At 34.1% G+C, this 14,487-nt stretch overlaps 1 protein-coding gene across 4 annotated transcripts in view; it reads right to left on the reverse strand.

Moving 5' to 3' along the window:
• The window catches only part of dcc (DCC netrin 1 receptor), a 224,882-nt gene that overhangs the window by 70,415 nt on the left and 139,980 nt on the right, over positions 1 to 14,487 (reverse strand). For all 4 annotated transcript variants that reach the window (XM_051110607.1, XM_051110606.1, XM_051110605.1 and 1 more), the window contains exons 8-11: positions 6,322 to 6,478; positions 4,337 to 4,491; positions 2,448 to 2,596; positions 2,084 to 2,222 (exon numbers count right to left, since the gene is read on the reverse strand). In XM_051110607.1, the coding sequence (XP_050966564.1) occupies positions 2,084 to 2,222; positions 2,448 to 2,596; positions 4,337 to 4,491; positions 6,322 to 6,478 (600 nt within the window). The remainder of the gene's footprint in view (positions 1 to 2,083; positions 2,223 to 2,447; positions 2,597 to 4,336; positions 4,492 to 6,321; positions 6,479 to 14,487) is intronic.

Below are 14,487 nucleotides of genomic sequence, written 5' to 3' on the forward strand. Positions count from 1 at the left end.
CATTTTATTTTATTATTTTACACTTTTTATTTTATTTTATTTTTTAAACATTATTTTTTTATTTTTAAAACTTTTTTATGACTTTTAAGCATTTTATTTTATTTCTTTATTTTTTACATTTCTTTATTTTACTTAATTTTATAATTTTTAAACATGCTAATTTGTTATTTTTAAAACTTTATTTTATTATTTCTAAGCATTTTATTTTATTATTTTACACTTTTTAATTTAATTTTATTTTTTAAACATTATTTTATTATTATTTTTATTTTATTATTTTTAAGCATTGTACTTTATTATTTTACATTTTTTATTTAATTTTATTTTTAAAACGTTATTTTATTATTTTTAAAACATTTTTTTATTTTATTTTATGACTTTTAAGCATTTTATTTTATTATTTTACATTTTTTATTTTACTTTATTTTATTTTGTTCTTTTTAAAGGTTTTTTTTTAATGTAATTAATTTTAAGCATTTTATTTTATTATATTACACTTTTTTATTTTATTTTATTCTTTTTAAACATGTTATTTTATTATTTTTAAAACATTTTTTACAATTTATTTGATTATTTTTAAGCATTTTATTTTATTATTTTAAACTTTTTATTTTATTTTCCTTTTTTATTTTATTCTTTTTAAACGTTATATTTTTAAAAACATTTTTACATTTTTATTTTATTATTTTTAAGCATTTTATTTTATTATTTTACACTTTATTATTTTATTATTTTACACTCTTTTATTTTACTTTAATCTAAACAAAATCGCACACAGCTTCTCCTGGACAAATCTGATGCGGCAATACCAGAATGCATTGTGACACATTGAGCCAAGATGGCGGCGATGAATAAATATATTCATTTTCTGATCAGGAAGGTGTGTGTGTGTGTGTTTCTCTCTCTCCAGGGACTCTAATTGAATTTGAGGGAAGATCCCGGCTGCTTCGTGAATAGAGATGCAGTGGAGCTGCAAACAAATCAAACGTATTTCAAATGTCTCATGTCAGACTGTCAGAGTTGAGTGACACGCCGTGAAATTGATTGACGCTTCAGATGTGACGGCCTGAATATTACCGTCAAATCAAAGCCATCATTAGTGTGTGATTAACTGGATGGCTTATGGAAATGTCCTCTGAACGCCGTGACCTGATCGCAGTCATGAATCATGGGTTTGTTAGAGATTCACATCGCTGGAACATGCGTTTCAGCACCGAAGGAACAGACAAACGGACTAATCCTTCTGGGAAGTTCATATTTAGAGCTGCTAAGTCATAACTGTGAGGTCAGATGGATTAAAGTCACTTCGGTCAGACGAACGCACAGGCTCATTTTAGTTTAGTAAAACTAAAAACTCAATTAAAATACATTTTTGTTAATAAAGTTCTAAACCCTAACTAAAACAACAAAATCACTAAACATGAAACTCAAAAATATAAAAATAAAACCTGATTCATATCAAGACATTAAAATCAGGGTTATTCTAGTTAACTAAAATGAAAACTAAAATCATAAAAACATTTTCATGACTTAAAATAAAATCAATTTTAAAATTAAAATGATTTTACTTCAGCTATTTTTTTATTTTCATTTAGTTTAACTTGATACTAAAACAACTAAAACTGAAATAAAATTAATAAAACTATATAGCCATTTAAAAATAACAAAAACAAAACAGAAAACATAAAAATACAAACTAATTCAGAATATTAATATAAACTATAATAAAAAATAATAATACTAAAACGACATTTTCTACCAAAAAATAAATAAATAAATAAATAAATAAATAAATAATTTGTAACTCTGCATCTACTAAATGATGAATAAAGAATGTGCATCAATTTCTAAAGGTGCTGTAAATGAATTGTTATATATTCTACAGTAGTTATACAGCACTAGTTGTTTTTTTATTCATTTCAATAAATTTTCTCTCACTGATATGAACCAAAGTTGCCATTTACAGAAAACCCAGTGTTTGCCACTGACAATTCTGGCTTTGTGGGGACTGTAAATACAATATTTTTGACCCGACCACAGCGTTACTCTGAGGCTGGTTAGCGGTAGAGGTGACTAGTCTTACCGTCTGAGAGCGTGGTGATGAGCGTGTCTTTATCGGAGAGGCCGGGTCCGTGCCGATTGACCGCCAGCACTCGTAACGAATACTCGGCGAACTTCTTCAGTCCCTCCATCCTGTAGCTCTGACCCACGACCTCCACGTTCTGACCAAACACCACAGTCAGAAAACAACATGCTAATGAGCCTTCATTAAGCCCCGCCTTACAGACACTACCGACCAATCACAAGCACTCCTTCAGCAGCTTTACCAATCTAGCTTGTTTAATAATCAAACACAGTTCTAATGTGAGAATGAAACGGGTCAGATTTCTGTGATGGTACTAATAAAATGATTTTTCCTTATTTTTTTTAAAGCTTGTTAATCAGACCTGCTCTTTTCCGCTGGAGGTCTCGGTCCACAGCAGCCGGTAGCTCTGGATGGGGCCGTTGCCGTGGGCCGGAGGATCCCAGGACGCCTGGATGGACGTCGGAGACGCTGCTTCTGCCTGCAGGTTCTCCACTGGACCGGGAACCAGAACTACACCAACAATCACATCAGCGTCAACAGATCAGAAACACAGATGACAAACACAGCCTCTTCATGGCTTTAACTGTGATTCCTGCTCTTCCTGCATTCACTGGTTTCACATTAAAGCTCAGCAAAAGCTTTCATTGTTCAGTGTTTATCTGTTTGTTTAGCTGATATTCTAACACTGTGCTGTCGCCACACCGAACATCCCATAATAGCCCGTGTAAGATTATATGCTGAAGCTGAGATCAGTTTACTTCTTACTATATCGAATCAGTCTTACAGTAGTATCACTGAAATACTATTATAGTTATTGTTAATATTTTTATTTTATTTTTATATTTGTGTTCATTTTTAAACATTTTATTTTTTATTTTATTTTTAAAAAAAATATATTTCTGTTTTGTTTGTTTTTGCTGATATTGGTACACATTGTTTTTATCTATATGCTCTGTTACTGTTAAGACCTTTTCGTGCTTAAAAACAAACAAAAAACTTTCCAAAAAATCATAGTCATTCAATAGACATAATATATATTTATATTTATACAGACATAATAAACATGACAAAAATGACACAGCAAAATTACTAAAAGTAACTAAAAATATATATATATATATATATACACGTTTTATACCCCTTTAAGTTTTTTAAGTTTGAGTTATTTTACTACTTCAACAAGCTAATAAAAATAACATGTCTTCTTGACTGAAATAAAATAGGTTTAAGTTTTTTTTATATTTAATTATTTAATTATTTAATTAGATTTTAACATGTTTCTACTGCACATTTGATGTATTTCCAAATGAATAAAATAAAAGCCAAATAAAAGCTAATTCAAAAAATGTTTCAATTTATTACGTTTTAAATTTTTAGTTTATTACGTTTTAGTTATTTTAGTACTAAAAATAAAAAATGTTGCCTTGACTAAAACAAAATAAGTTTGATTTTAATGTTTTTCATTTTAATTTTAGTTGAAGTTTTAGTAATTTTGTTGTGTTTTCTCACTTTTATTTTATTTTTAAATTACATCTGTATAGTTTTTTAAAATGAAGTTTTAGTGTAAGTAGTGTTATTTATCTTAGTATTTCAACTTAAAAAATACTATTATTATTTAAATACATCAATATAGTCTTTATTAATTTTTAGTATTTAGTTTTAGGTTATTTAGTTAGTCATTTTTTACTTCAGCTTAAACTAACTGAAAATGAGAAATGTTGAAATGCAGGTAAAATAAAAAATGTTTTCTTTTTTTTCATTGTAGGTAAAGCATAATAGTTTTAGTTAAGGATAATCTCTCTGCATCTGATACCGGATACTGGAACAAAGAAACACATCTTAAGTGTCCGTATGCAGATGAGCTCTACATTCACATCGTTTTCATATTTGAAGTGTGTTTGTCTTTCACACTGTTTGTGAGGAAGTGCTGGAGTCTGGACGGAAAGGTCAGACGGCTCAATCTCACCGCTCACTCTTCATTAGAAAGGTTAAAGAGCTCGTGTGTGTGTGTGTGAGATAATATAATGAAATCTCTCACGCCGCTCCTCTGTGAGACTTCAGGAGGAAACGAGAGCATTGTGGGATGTTTCAAACATCTGCACAGCACTGCTGACATTTACAGAGATCTGCTGCATCATCACAACCACCGAATGCATTCAACTTTCATCGCTCCATGTGTGACACGTTCTCCAGTATTAAATGTTCTGGTGTATATTTGGGAGTTCAGTGCTGAGACGAGGCGACCCTTACGCTCGGGTTGAGTGGACAGTCGTATGGCCTCTGAACTCTCTCCGGGTCCCTGCTCGTTATACGCCACCACCCTGAACGAGTACGTGGCCTCCGGTCGCAGATTACTGACCGTCAGCTGCAAACTCTCGGCCTCCGTCACATTGACGCTGCGCTCTCTGACAAACACACACACATAAAAACAATATACTGTTAATAATACATTAAAATATATATTTATTTTGAGTCATATCTACAATTACTGTAGATATGTAACACACTATTGTAATGTAAGGTAGTAAACTAAAGATAGACATGTATAGTGATGAAAGCCAAAATTAAAAATGTCGTGGGTGAATATTTACTGAGTAATCCACTGTTTTGTAGAGGGGGGTCGAAATGACAGTTTTCATCTGAGATTCAGAGTCAAATTACAGGGGGGTAAAAATGACTTCAGAAAGACGGCAGCATCATAATGTTACTTTTACACAGAGATTGTTAGTTCTGTTAGTAAAATCGGTTGACTTTATCAATCTTTGTTGCATTGTGTGCTAATGGTGGCCATTCAAAAATGGGGAAACAGCACTTTTCAAGTTTTTCTCCAAAGTTTGCATGTCTGTAACTCAACTAAAGATACCACAATATGATTTTACATTCTAGTTGTTAATAAACTTTCCATTTGGAATCTTAATTTTCAAGGCCCCACATCATTCAGTCGCAGAGATACGGGGATCTCAATGAGGCTCCGTGCACAGATTGTTGAATGTTACCCAAATGCTGGTCACTTTGTATAAAGCTGATGCTTATTTTATTTAAAGAACAACGTCTGAAGAAGAAATAAAATTGAAATTAGAATTGTATCTTGTTTCCTTCTATCGAAACAACTGCATAGAACATAATCTGCCTGACTCTCGTAAATATTCTTTTTCCAAAATTTTCCAAAATGAGGCGTGGGATTTGTTTCAAACATGTTAAATACTGCATGTTTAAACTCTTGGTAGCTTCAGAAGCTGTTAAAATGAACAATATATCTCAAACTGATTCAAATACAGAATCTAAGTCTAATTTCAACATTTTTTCTTCTTCAGACATTGTTCTTTAAATAAAATAAGTGTCAGCCGTATACAAAGCGACCAACATTTGGTTTTTAACCACTGAAAATGGACACGGAGCCTCATTGAGATCCCCGTATCTCTGGGACTGAATGATGTAGGGCCTTGAAAATGAAGATTCCAAAAGAAAAGTTTATTAACAACTAGAATCTAAAATCATATTGTGGTAACTTTAATACTTCTTGAGTTAGAGGCATGCAAACTTTGGAAAAAGGATATTTATGGCACTCAGACTGGTATGTTCAATGCAATTGTTCTGACTGAAAAAAACAAAAAATCTCTAGTTTTAACATTATTTGTACCCCTGGAGCCATACTGAAATTCCAATAACTCTGGAACCGAATTTCATAGGGCCTTAAAAACAGAGGTGACAAAATAAAAGTTTGTTTAGACCCAATATCTAAAAGGGAATTTAAATATCTTCAAAACTTCTTGAGCTACAGACATGCAAACTTTGGAGAAAAACTTGAAAAGTGCTGTTTCCCCATTTTTTAATGGCCACCATTAGCAAACAATGCAACAAAGATTGATAAAGTCAACAGATTTTACTAATAGAACTAACAATCTCTGTGTAAAAATAAGATAATGATGTTGCCATCTTTCTGTCAATTTTACCCCCCGGTAACTAGACTCTGAATCTACAAAACAGTGGATTAGCCAGTAAATTTTCATCCATGATATGTAATATTTTGGCTTTCATCACTATGTCTATCTTTATTTTGAAAAAAATGTTGGCAAAATCCAAAATTTGAGCCGGGGACCTCTGGCTGAGTCGACACGGAATGACCCTCAGTTTGAATATTCATCATGCCGGACCGATCAGGATGTGATTGGTTGAAGCACGTAAGGTCAGGATATTATTGGTTGATATTATTTCATCCGCAGGCGAACACCTACCTGTTGATTCCCTCCTCGGAGTAGAAGACGCCGTACGTCAGGACGGTCCCGCGCGTCTCCTCCGCGGGGCGCCAGCCGAGGCGCACGAAGCGGCTGGACACGAGGACGGGGGCCACGTCACGGGGAGCGGAGGGAAGGACGCCTGAGCTCGGGGTAACTGGTGGGGGAGGAGAGGAGTAAGTCAAAGAGGAAGTGCGGGGCAACGGGGGCGCAGAGGGCTGGGGGGGTGGGGCGGTGGGCGTGGCCTCTGTGACCAGGGAAGGAGGGACAAGAGGGAGGGAGGGGCGGGGCATGTGGGGGGGGAGGGGCAAACACAACAGAACGAGAGGAGCGTGAGCGATGGAATGAGAAGATAAGGAAAGAAAACACACACAAACAGAAGACATCAGGAAGAAAAGAAAAGAGAGCGATAAGGAAGATCACAGCATCAGAGATCAGGCAGCAGTAAAACACAGAGCATCAACACACACGCACGCACACAGATGAGCAGCCGTGAGTCAGATCGAGATGAAAGCGAGCGATCGGTGAGATTACAGACAGACGAGATGAGAAACACAACAGCGTCAGATCCAGACTGAAATAAATACGAATTCTGACTGAGTTTGGACTCTCTGTTCATCTCAGTCTGGAGCCGTGAATCTGTTTTAGAGCATCAGTGTGTGTGTGTGTGTTGATAGTGATTTCACAGTTCTGATGAGATCCTCTCGATGTCACATGACACATTCACACTCAAACACACACACTCTCTCACCAGGGAATTACTGTTAACACACACACACATGATGGGTGTTGTAGTGATAAACAGAAGCGACGGTTCCTCACACGCCCAGATTAAACACTCGACTGAAGCCAAACTCACACACGCTGCCGAACAACCGTAAGACTCTTTTTTTTTTTTTTTTTTTTTTTTTGTCTCTTCTGCTCACCAAGGCTGCATTTATTTAATCAAAAATACACTAAAAAATGTGAAATATTATTCTAATTTAAATGAGCTGTTTTCCATGTGAATATCTGTTAAAGTGTAATTTATTTCTGTGATGCGCAGCTGAATTCTCAGCATCATTACTCCGGTCTTCAGTGTCACATGATCCCTCAGAAAACATGCTAATATGCTGATTTGCTGCTCAACAAACATTTCTGATTATTTTCCATGTTGAAAACAGTTGTGCTGCACAATATTTTAGTGGATTTTATTTTTTAGGATTCACAGATGAATAGAAAGTTCAAAAGAACAGCATTTATTTAAAATACAAATGTTTTGCAACATTATAAATGTATTTACTGTCACTTTTGATCACTTTATTGCATCCTTGATGAATAAAAGTATTCATTTGTTTAAAAATTAAACAGCAATGTACAGTACATGATGTCACATATTTGTGAAAGAAACCGGATTTTATTTTTGTCAGTCCTAGTTTCAGGTCTTCTGCTCACAGGTGGTCAAACGCCAAAGCGTCAGTGCTCTATTTCCATGTAAGTGGCTCATTTCCAAGCACGTTCTCCTCCTGACAATTCAGAGCCGCATCTGAGCGCATTAGCGCTGGAACTCCTCACCGCGCCGCACAATAGGAACACGTGCGTCATCGCGAGCGCGCGACGCATTAGTCTCCGCGGTAGAGACGACGCTTTAGTGATTCTGTGCGGCTGAGCGGACAAATGTTCCCTAAAGACTGTGCTTTGAGGTGAATATGAACATCAGGCCTTTCAGAGAGGATTTTCATCACAGTGAGAAGAGAAACGTGACTCCGTGAACACCGACTGACCCGCTTCAGTTTACTACAGTCAATCACAGATCAACAGTGTGCAGTGTTTCATTCACAGACGCAGTGAACGATTCAGTGATGTTCTAAACACATGTGCTTTTCTAGGGCCCTGTGAAATCCGTTTTATTTTTTTTCCAAATTCTGTTTTTTCCCGTTTTAATTTTTCTCAACTCCTTTTTAATGGTTAAATTAAATTGCATTAATCAAAGAGCATGTCTAATTAATTAAAATCATGAAACTTGTACAATTTCACATCAATTTCATAGAGGTTTGTCAAAAATGACATGTTTAGGGCCCTATGAAATGTGTCATTTTTTCTCACCATGTTTTATTGTGGTTTTATCATAATTATTTGAATGCATACTTCATTTATTCTTAATAGCCTTATGAAAGGTCAAAAATTCTGTGTTGTGTATTTAAAATGTTCTGGTTATCAAATGAAGGCATAAAACATTAATTTCATTTATCGTTTAATTATTGAAAATTAAGCAAACTCTTTTTTTTTGGAAAACAAAAGGGGAATTTACTATTAAAATTAAAACATGGAAGAAATTGTGTGATTATACCCTTAAAAATAATGTTTGTTTCATTTTAGTATTAGTAGTAATATTAGTCATATATTTCTGGCACAATGTCTTCAAGTCAAACCGGACTTTTATTTTGACGGGTTGCCGTGTCCACCTTTACGTTTCTGTGTGATTATGATATAACGCTTGTTTTCCTAAAATGGAATGGTCAAATGTTCATGAAATCACTCTCAGCAGATATTGTTCATGTATTTATGACGACAGACGCTGAAATCACTGCGAGCGTCACGTGCGCTTCAGTGTGTGTAGTAAACAAAACCTTTTTGCGGCGTAATGTTTACAGATACTAGTCTATATTGCGATTTGATTTAAGTGTAATGACCTCCTTTTGATTAAAAGACTTATTTGTTCATTACCATGCATAAATCGATATTACAGGTTGTTTATTATTACCTTTTTATTGGTTAACAAGCAAACATGAAAATAATGAATGTCTTATCTGTTTCAGCCAGTATTTCAATATTTGCTCTTCATAAAGAGACTCAAAAGTGAGAGAGAGAGACATTTACAAACATACAAACACCTTCAGAAATTATTCTAACATGCTCATTTGCTGATCAAGAAACATTTTATTTTAGTTCTTTTATTTTATTAATATTGAAATGATCAGTGTTGAAAAGAGTTCATATTTTTGTGAAAAATGTGATACATTTTATTTTTCAGAATATGTTGATGAATAGAAAGTTCAAAAGAACAGCAGAAGTGTTTTGTAACAGTGTTGGGGGTAACACACTACAAGTGTTACTACGTGTGTTACGTAATCAGATTACTTTTTTCAAGTAACCAGTAAAACTTTTTAATTTATTAGAAAATACTTTGAAGTTACTTTGTTTTCCCATAGGCCTATATTGACTGACAGCTCTTGTGTTGCCATGTTGAGAGAAATCGTGAGTAAGTGCAGAGGCGTTGTGTGCGCTGTGTGAACATGATGTTAATGTAGTTCTAGACTAAATGTCAACATGCATTAATAATCTCACTCGCAAAAAACAGATTCAGTGTTTATCAAAATGAATTAAAACTCTGAATATGAGGCAAACCTGCAATAATTAAATGTCAAATAAAACAAATATCCTTTATGTATTTAATCCCATTTTATGAACCAATGCCTTTGCTACTGATCTTTTTATGATCCAGTTTAACCATATTAATAAGCAAAAATGACTTTAGATAAACGAACATTTGTGCTTCATTGTTGTTGTTGTTGTTTTATTGCTGAAGAGTGTTGGACCTTCTCCTCCTGCGTTCTACTGTACAGATGTCAATTTACTTGTCTTTCAGCCTGAGGCTGATTCATTTCACTTTTTTGTTTACATTTGCAAAAAAACCCAAACAAACACGCAAGCGCCGACTTAAAAAGTAATGCAAAAGTAATGTAACACTTTTTAGGGAGTAATGCAACATTGTAATGCATTACTTTTAAAAGTAACTTTCCCCAACACTGTTTGTAACATTCATTTAAACGAGCTGTTTTCCAAGTGAATTTCAGTTCAAATATAATTGATTTCTGTGATGCGCAGCTGAATTTTCAGCATCATTACTCCAGTCTTCAGTGTCACATGATCCTTCAGAAATCATTCTAATATGCTGATTTGCTCCTCAACAAACATTTCTGATCATTAGTAAAGTTGGAAACATAATATATTTTTGTGGAAACGGTCACACATTTTATTTTTAGGATTCACAGATGAATAGAAAGTTCAAAAGAACAGCACTTACTAAAAACAGAAATCTTTTGCAACATTATAAATGTCTTTTCTATTCAATTTAATGCATTCTTGATGAATAAAAGTATCAATTTATTGCAAAATAAAGCATTTTTGTTTACATTCTGTGACACAAAAACAGCCAGAAATGGGAGTTTTACAGCTGTACAGACTGTCAAATGTCCTGAACCCTAACAAGAATGCTTTCAAACACACACCACTGCAGACTGTAACCACGCAGGACGTCTGTGGTTTGACGTTCATCGCTATGGTAACTGTGTGGGCCGCTGTGGGATCATTACGCCGAATAGCACACTCTGGCACAGAAAGCAGTGCTGTAAAAATTTAAGCAGGTGAAAAGGTGCTCGCTCTTCAATCTCAAAGACAGACGAGAGAAAGTCTTTGAATCTGACGGTAATATCAGGCGGAAGCACCTGAAGCTCCGCGAATCTCATCGGATCATTAGTCACTAATCGAGTCCATCTACTCTTTTGCTCATCTCAAATAATGCATTTCACATATATTTACAGCATCTGTAGAAGCAGTTCATGACAACACTCTCTAGACTGAGTCGAAGCAAATGCAGCGCTCAGGAAAAGTTCATCACAGCTACACTAACGTACAAAAATCTGGGGCAAGAAAGACAATTTAATGTTTTTGAAGTCTCTTCTGCTCACCAAACCTGCACTAATTTAATCACAAATACAGTCAAAATTGCTAATATATTCGTTGTTTTCTATGTAAATATCTGTTAAATTGATTTATTTCTGTGAAGCGCAGCTGAATTTTCAGCATCATTACTCCAGTCTTCAGAGTCCCATGATCCTTCAGAAATCATTCTACCTGAATATCACTCAAGTCAACACGTCCAGCTCTCTTGAACCAGCTCAAGCTCAAAGAAAGACTGTTTCTAAATGTAATTAACTTTAACATTCATTTTGCATAGCCAATAGAACATGTTAATCAATGCAATAGCATTTTATTTTTTTATAGCTGTTTATTTAGATTCAAACTTTAGAATTCAATCTCACAACAACGAACACTTTTCCGTTTAAAGCCAACAATGATTTAAAACCAGCCTTAAAATATAAAACAGAGACGATTATAAAGCATCAGCAGATGAGATAATCATAGTAAGAGGAAGCATTTTAAAAACAGCTTTTAGAATATAAAACATACATAGATATTATCAAAAGATTAATGCAAAATTGCAAATGCATGTTCAGATGAATCGTTGGTGGTTATTTCTAAATTAAGAGTCAACAATAATTACGCTTGACGATCCTTAATAAATAAAGCATGCGTTTAATCTACTACGGAGGTAGTGAATAATTTAATTTTAATGTTTTAATTGCTTATAACTCATGTTAATTGCTTGTTTGTGTTTTAATGCAGTGTAATTATTTTTTTAAATTATTTAGATTGATCAGATGAAAGTCTCCAGATCCAAACTCTTTGCATATACGTCTCATCACCGTTTAATCGTTTCTGGATATTCAGACTCTAAATTTGGACAAATTCATTAAAAACAACCTTAAAGCATTCACAGATATTATAGAGTGAGATGATGACTGCAGACGCATGTTTAGATGAATCACTGGTGATTATTTAAACATTACCAGTCAATAATTCTGCTCTGTGATCTTTATGAAATAATAAAGCGTGTGTTTGTTTATCTGCAGTGAGCTGTACAGTCTCTCCTCGCTGATCAAACCTCATCTTGACCTGCGTTTCAAACACAGCACGACTGAGAACTGAACATCAAACGCAGCTTCAACCGAATCCATTTCCAGACGACCTCCACAACCCGAATCCCATCGAGACGCTCCACACACACCAATACACACAATGCAGACGCTCACACTCGTCCCAGGGGTTTAACATGTGTCTGGTTTACATTCATCTGAGTGAACACGCTCACACACATTTTTAAAATATTATTTCAGTCTTTCTACTTTAAAAATTCTTGTGTTAATGGCTGTTTCTTTGTAATTATTTGTAAAATGTGGTTTCTGAATGCATGAACCGTTCCAGTGTAAACCCTACTGGAGGACACTCGCAGTGTCGTCGCGTTTATTTTGTACGGCGAAAACTGCAGCACCTTCAATCTCACACTCACTCTATTCTCTTTCCAATTTAGTGCGTCCCGTCCCGGACATTCGTCTTCCCGTTGAAATATTCCATCAGACACAGGCTCGGTTTCTGTCTCTCGCAAAGGAACATTAGTGCGAGATGGACAATATTTCCCTTCCTGCGTCCCGAGCGCCAGCACAAACACAGGCCCGCGGGTTTATAAAGGTGTGCCGTCGCTCCATTTATAACGGGACGGTCATTAGAGAGCTGGGAGATCCATCTAGAGGGACACGTTCAGATCGAACGCTCCTCGATTTCGGAGTGCAGTGAATTCTTCGCCTCCAGATAACAGAAGAGCATCAGGAAGATGAATACAGCAGAGTCAGGCACTTCTGCTCTTCCTCTCCTCGCTTTCTCAAGCGTGTGACGGACACGATAAGATCCCATCAAACCATCAGGGATATGAAAGATCTCATGCATCTACTGGACTCACAGCCGGGACAGATTTATATTCAGGTTTAATACAACACCAAAATGAAACCAAAGCATTACAGATTCATCACTGACTAACCTCTACTGACACCTATTACACATACTGTATACTGTGTCAAGCTTCACTCAAATATGTGACCCTGGACCACAAAACCAGTCATGAGCTTTCCGCTGATGTATGGTTTGTTAGGATAGGACAAATATTTGAACATCTGGAATCCGAGGGTGCAAAAAACCAAAAAAACCAAAAATCTAAATATTGAGAAAATCACCTTTAAAGTTGTCCAAATGAAGTTCTTAGCAATACATATTACTAATCAAACATTATGTTTTGATATATTTATGGTAGGAAATTTACAAAATATCTTCATGGAACATGATTTTTACTTGATATCCTAGATTTTTGGCATAAAAGAAAAATCAGTAATTTTGACCCATACAACGTATTGTTGGCTATTGCTACAAATAAACCCGTTGAACTTTCTTGTGCGTTCTGCTGTACAGATGTGAATTTACATTTCCTTCAGCCTGAGGCTTTTCATGTGAAAACGCTTTTACATTAGAACTTTTTATATTAAAACCAAACAAGCAAGTCCTGCCCAGATTTTAAAAGTAACGTAACACAGTACTTTACATAATAAGTTACTTTTTTAGGGAGTAACACAACATTGTAACACAAAAGTAACATAACGCATTACTAATGTAATTAGTTACTTTTTAAGGAGTAACGCAACATTGCAACGCAAAAGCAACAACGCATTACTTTACGTAAAAAGTAACTAACGTAATTAGTTACTTTTTAGGGGGTAACAACATTGTGATGCAAAAATAACTATATAATATGCAAAGTAAAATGCAAAAAAAATCTATTTAAATCATTATGGCATGTTTATCACAGTGTTTTTCCACTTAATTATTTTAACTAGATTTTTTACTTAACATTTATTATTGTTTTTAAAAAATATTTATCATGAATATTAATTATATCACAACTATAATCCAGATTATAAGATATTTTATAGAAACATTAACATGATTATTTACAGTTAAAGCTTTGAAATGTGTTAGGAGAAACATACAAACAAAACAGATATTTAGAATTTTAAGATAATATGCAATTATACAATCATATTAAATACAAAGTATATAATATACAATTAATAAATGCTATAAAACTAAATAGAGTAACTAAATCTGTTTATATCATCAGTTTGTATTTACTACAGTTTGATTATTTGAACTAGATTTTTATTTTAGGACTTATTATTTTTCAAAATGATTACTAATATATATTGAATATTAACCATCAATATCAGCAAAGATAATCCACATTATAAAATATTTTATAGAAATACTAACACTATTAATATCTGTAAATCTGCTTTGGTATACAAACTGTCAAACACAATTTATTATTCAAAATCATATCAAATTCAAAGTATAAAATATTGTTTATATTTGTTTATTTATTTATTTTACTTATTACATGCATTTTAGTTTTATAAAAATATTAGTTTTACTTTTTATCAAAATTATCACTAATATGCC

The sequence above is a fragment of the Labeo rohita genome, chromosome 5 (assembly GCF_022985175.1).
Source record: "Labeo rohita strain BAU-BD-2019 chromosome 5, IGBB_LRoh.1.0, whole genome shotgun sequence".
Classification (NCBI taxonomy): Eukaryota; Metazoa; Chordata; class Actinopteri; order Cypriniformes; family Cyprinidae; genus Labeo; species Labeo rohita.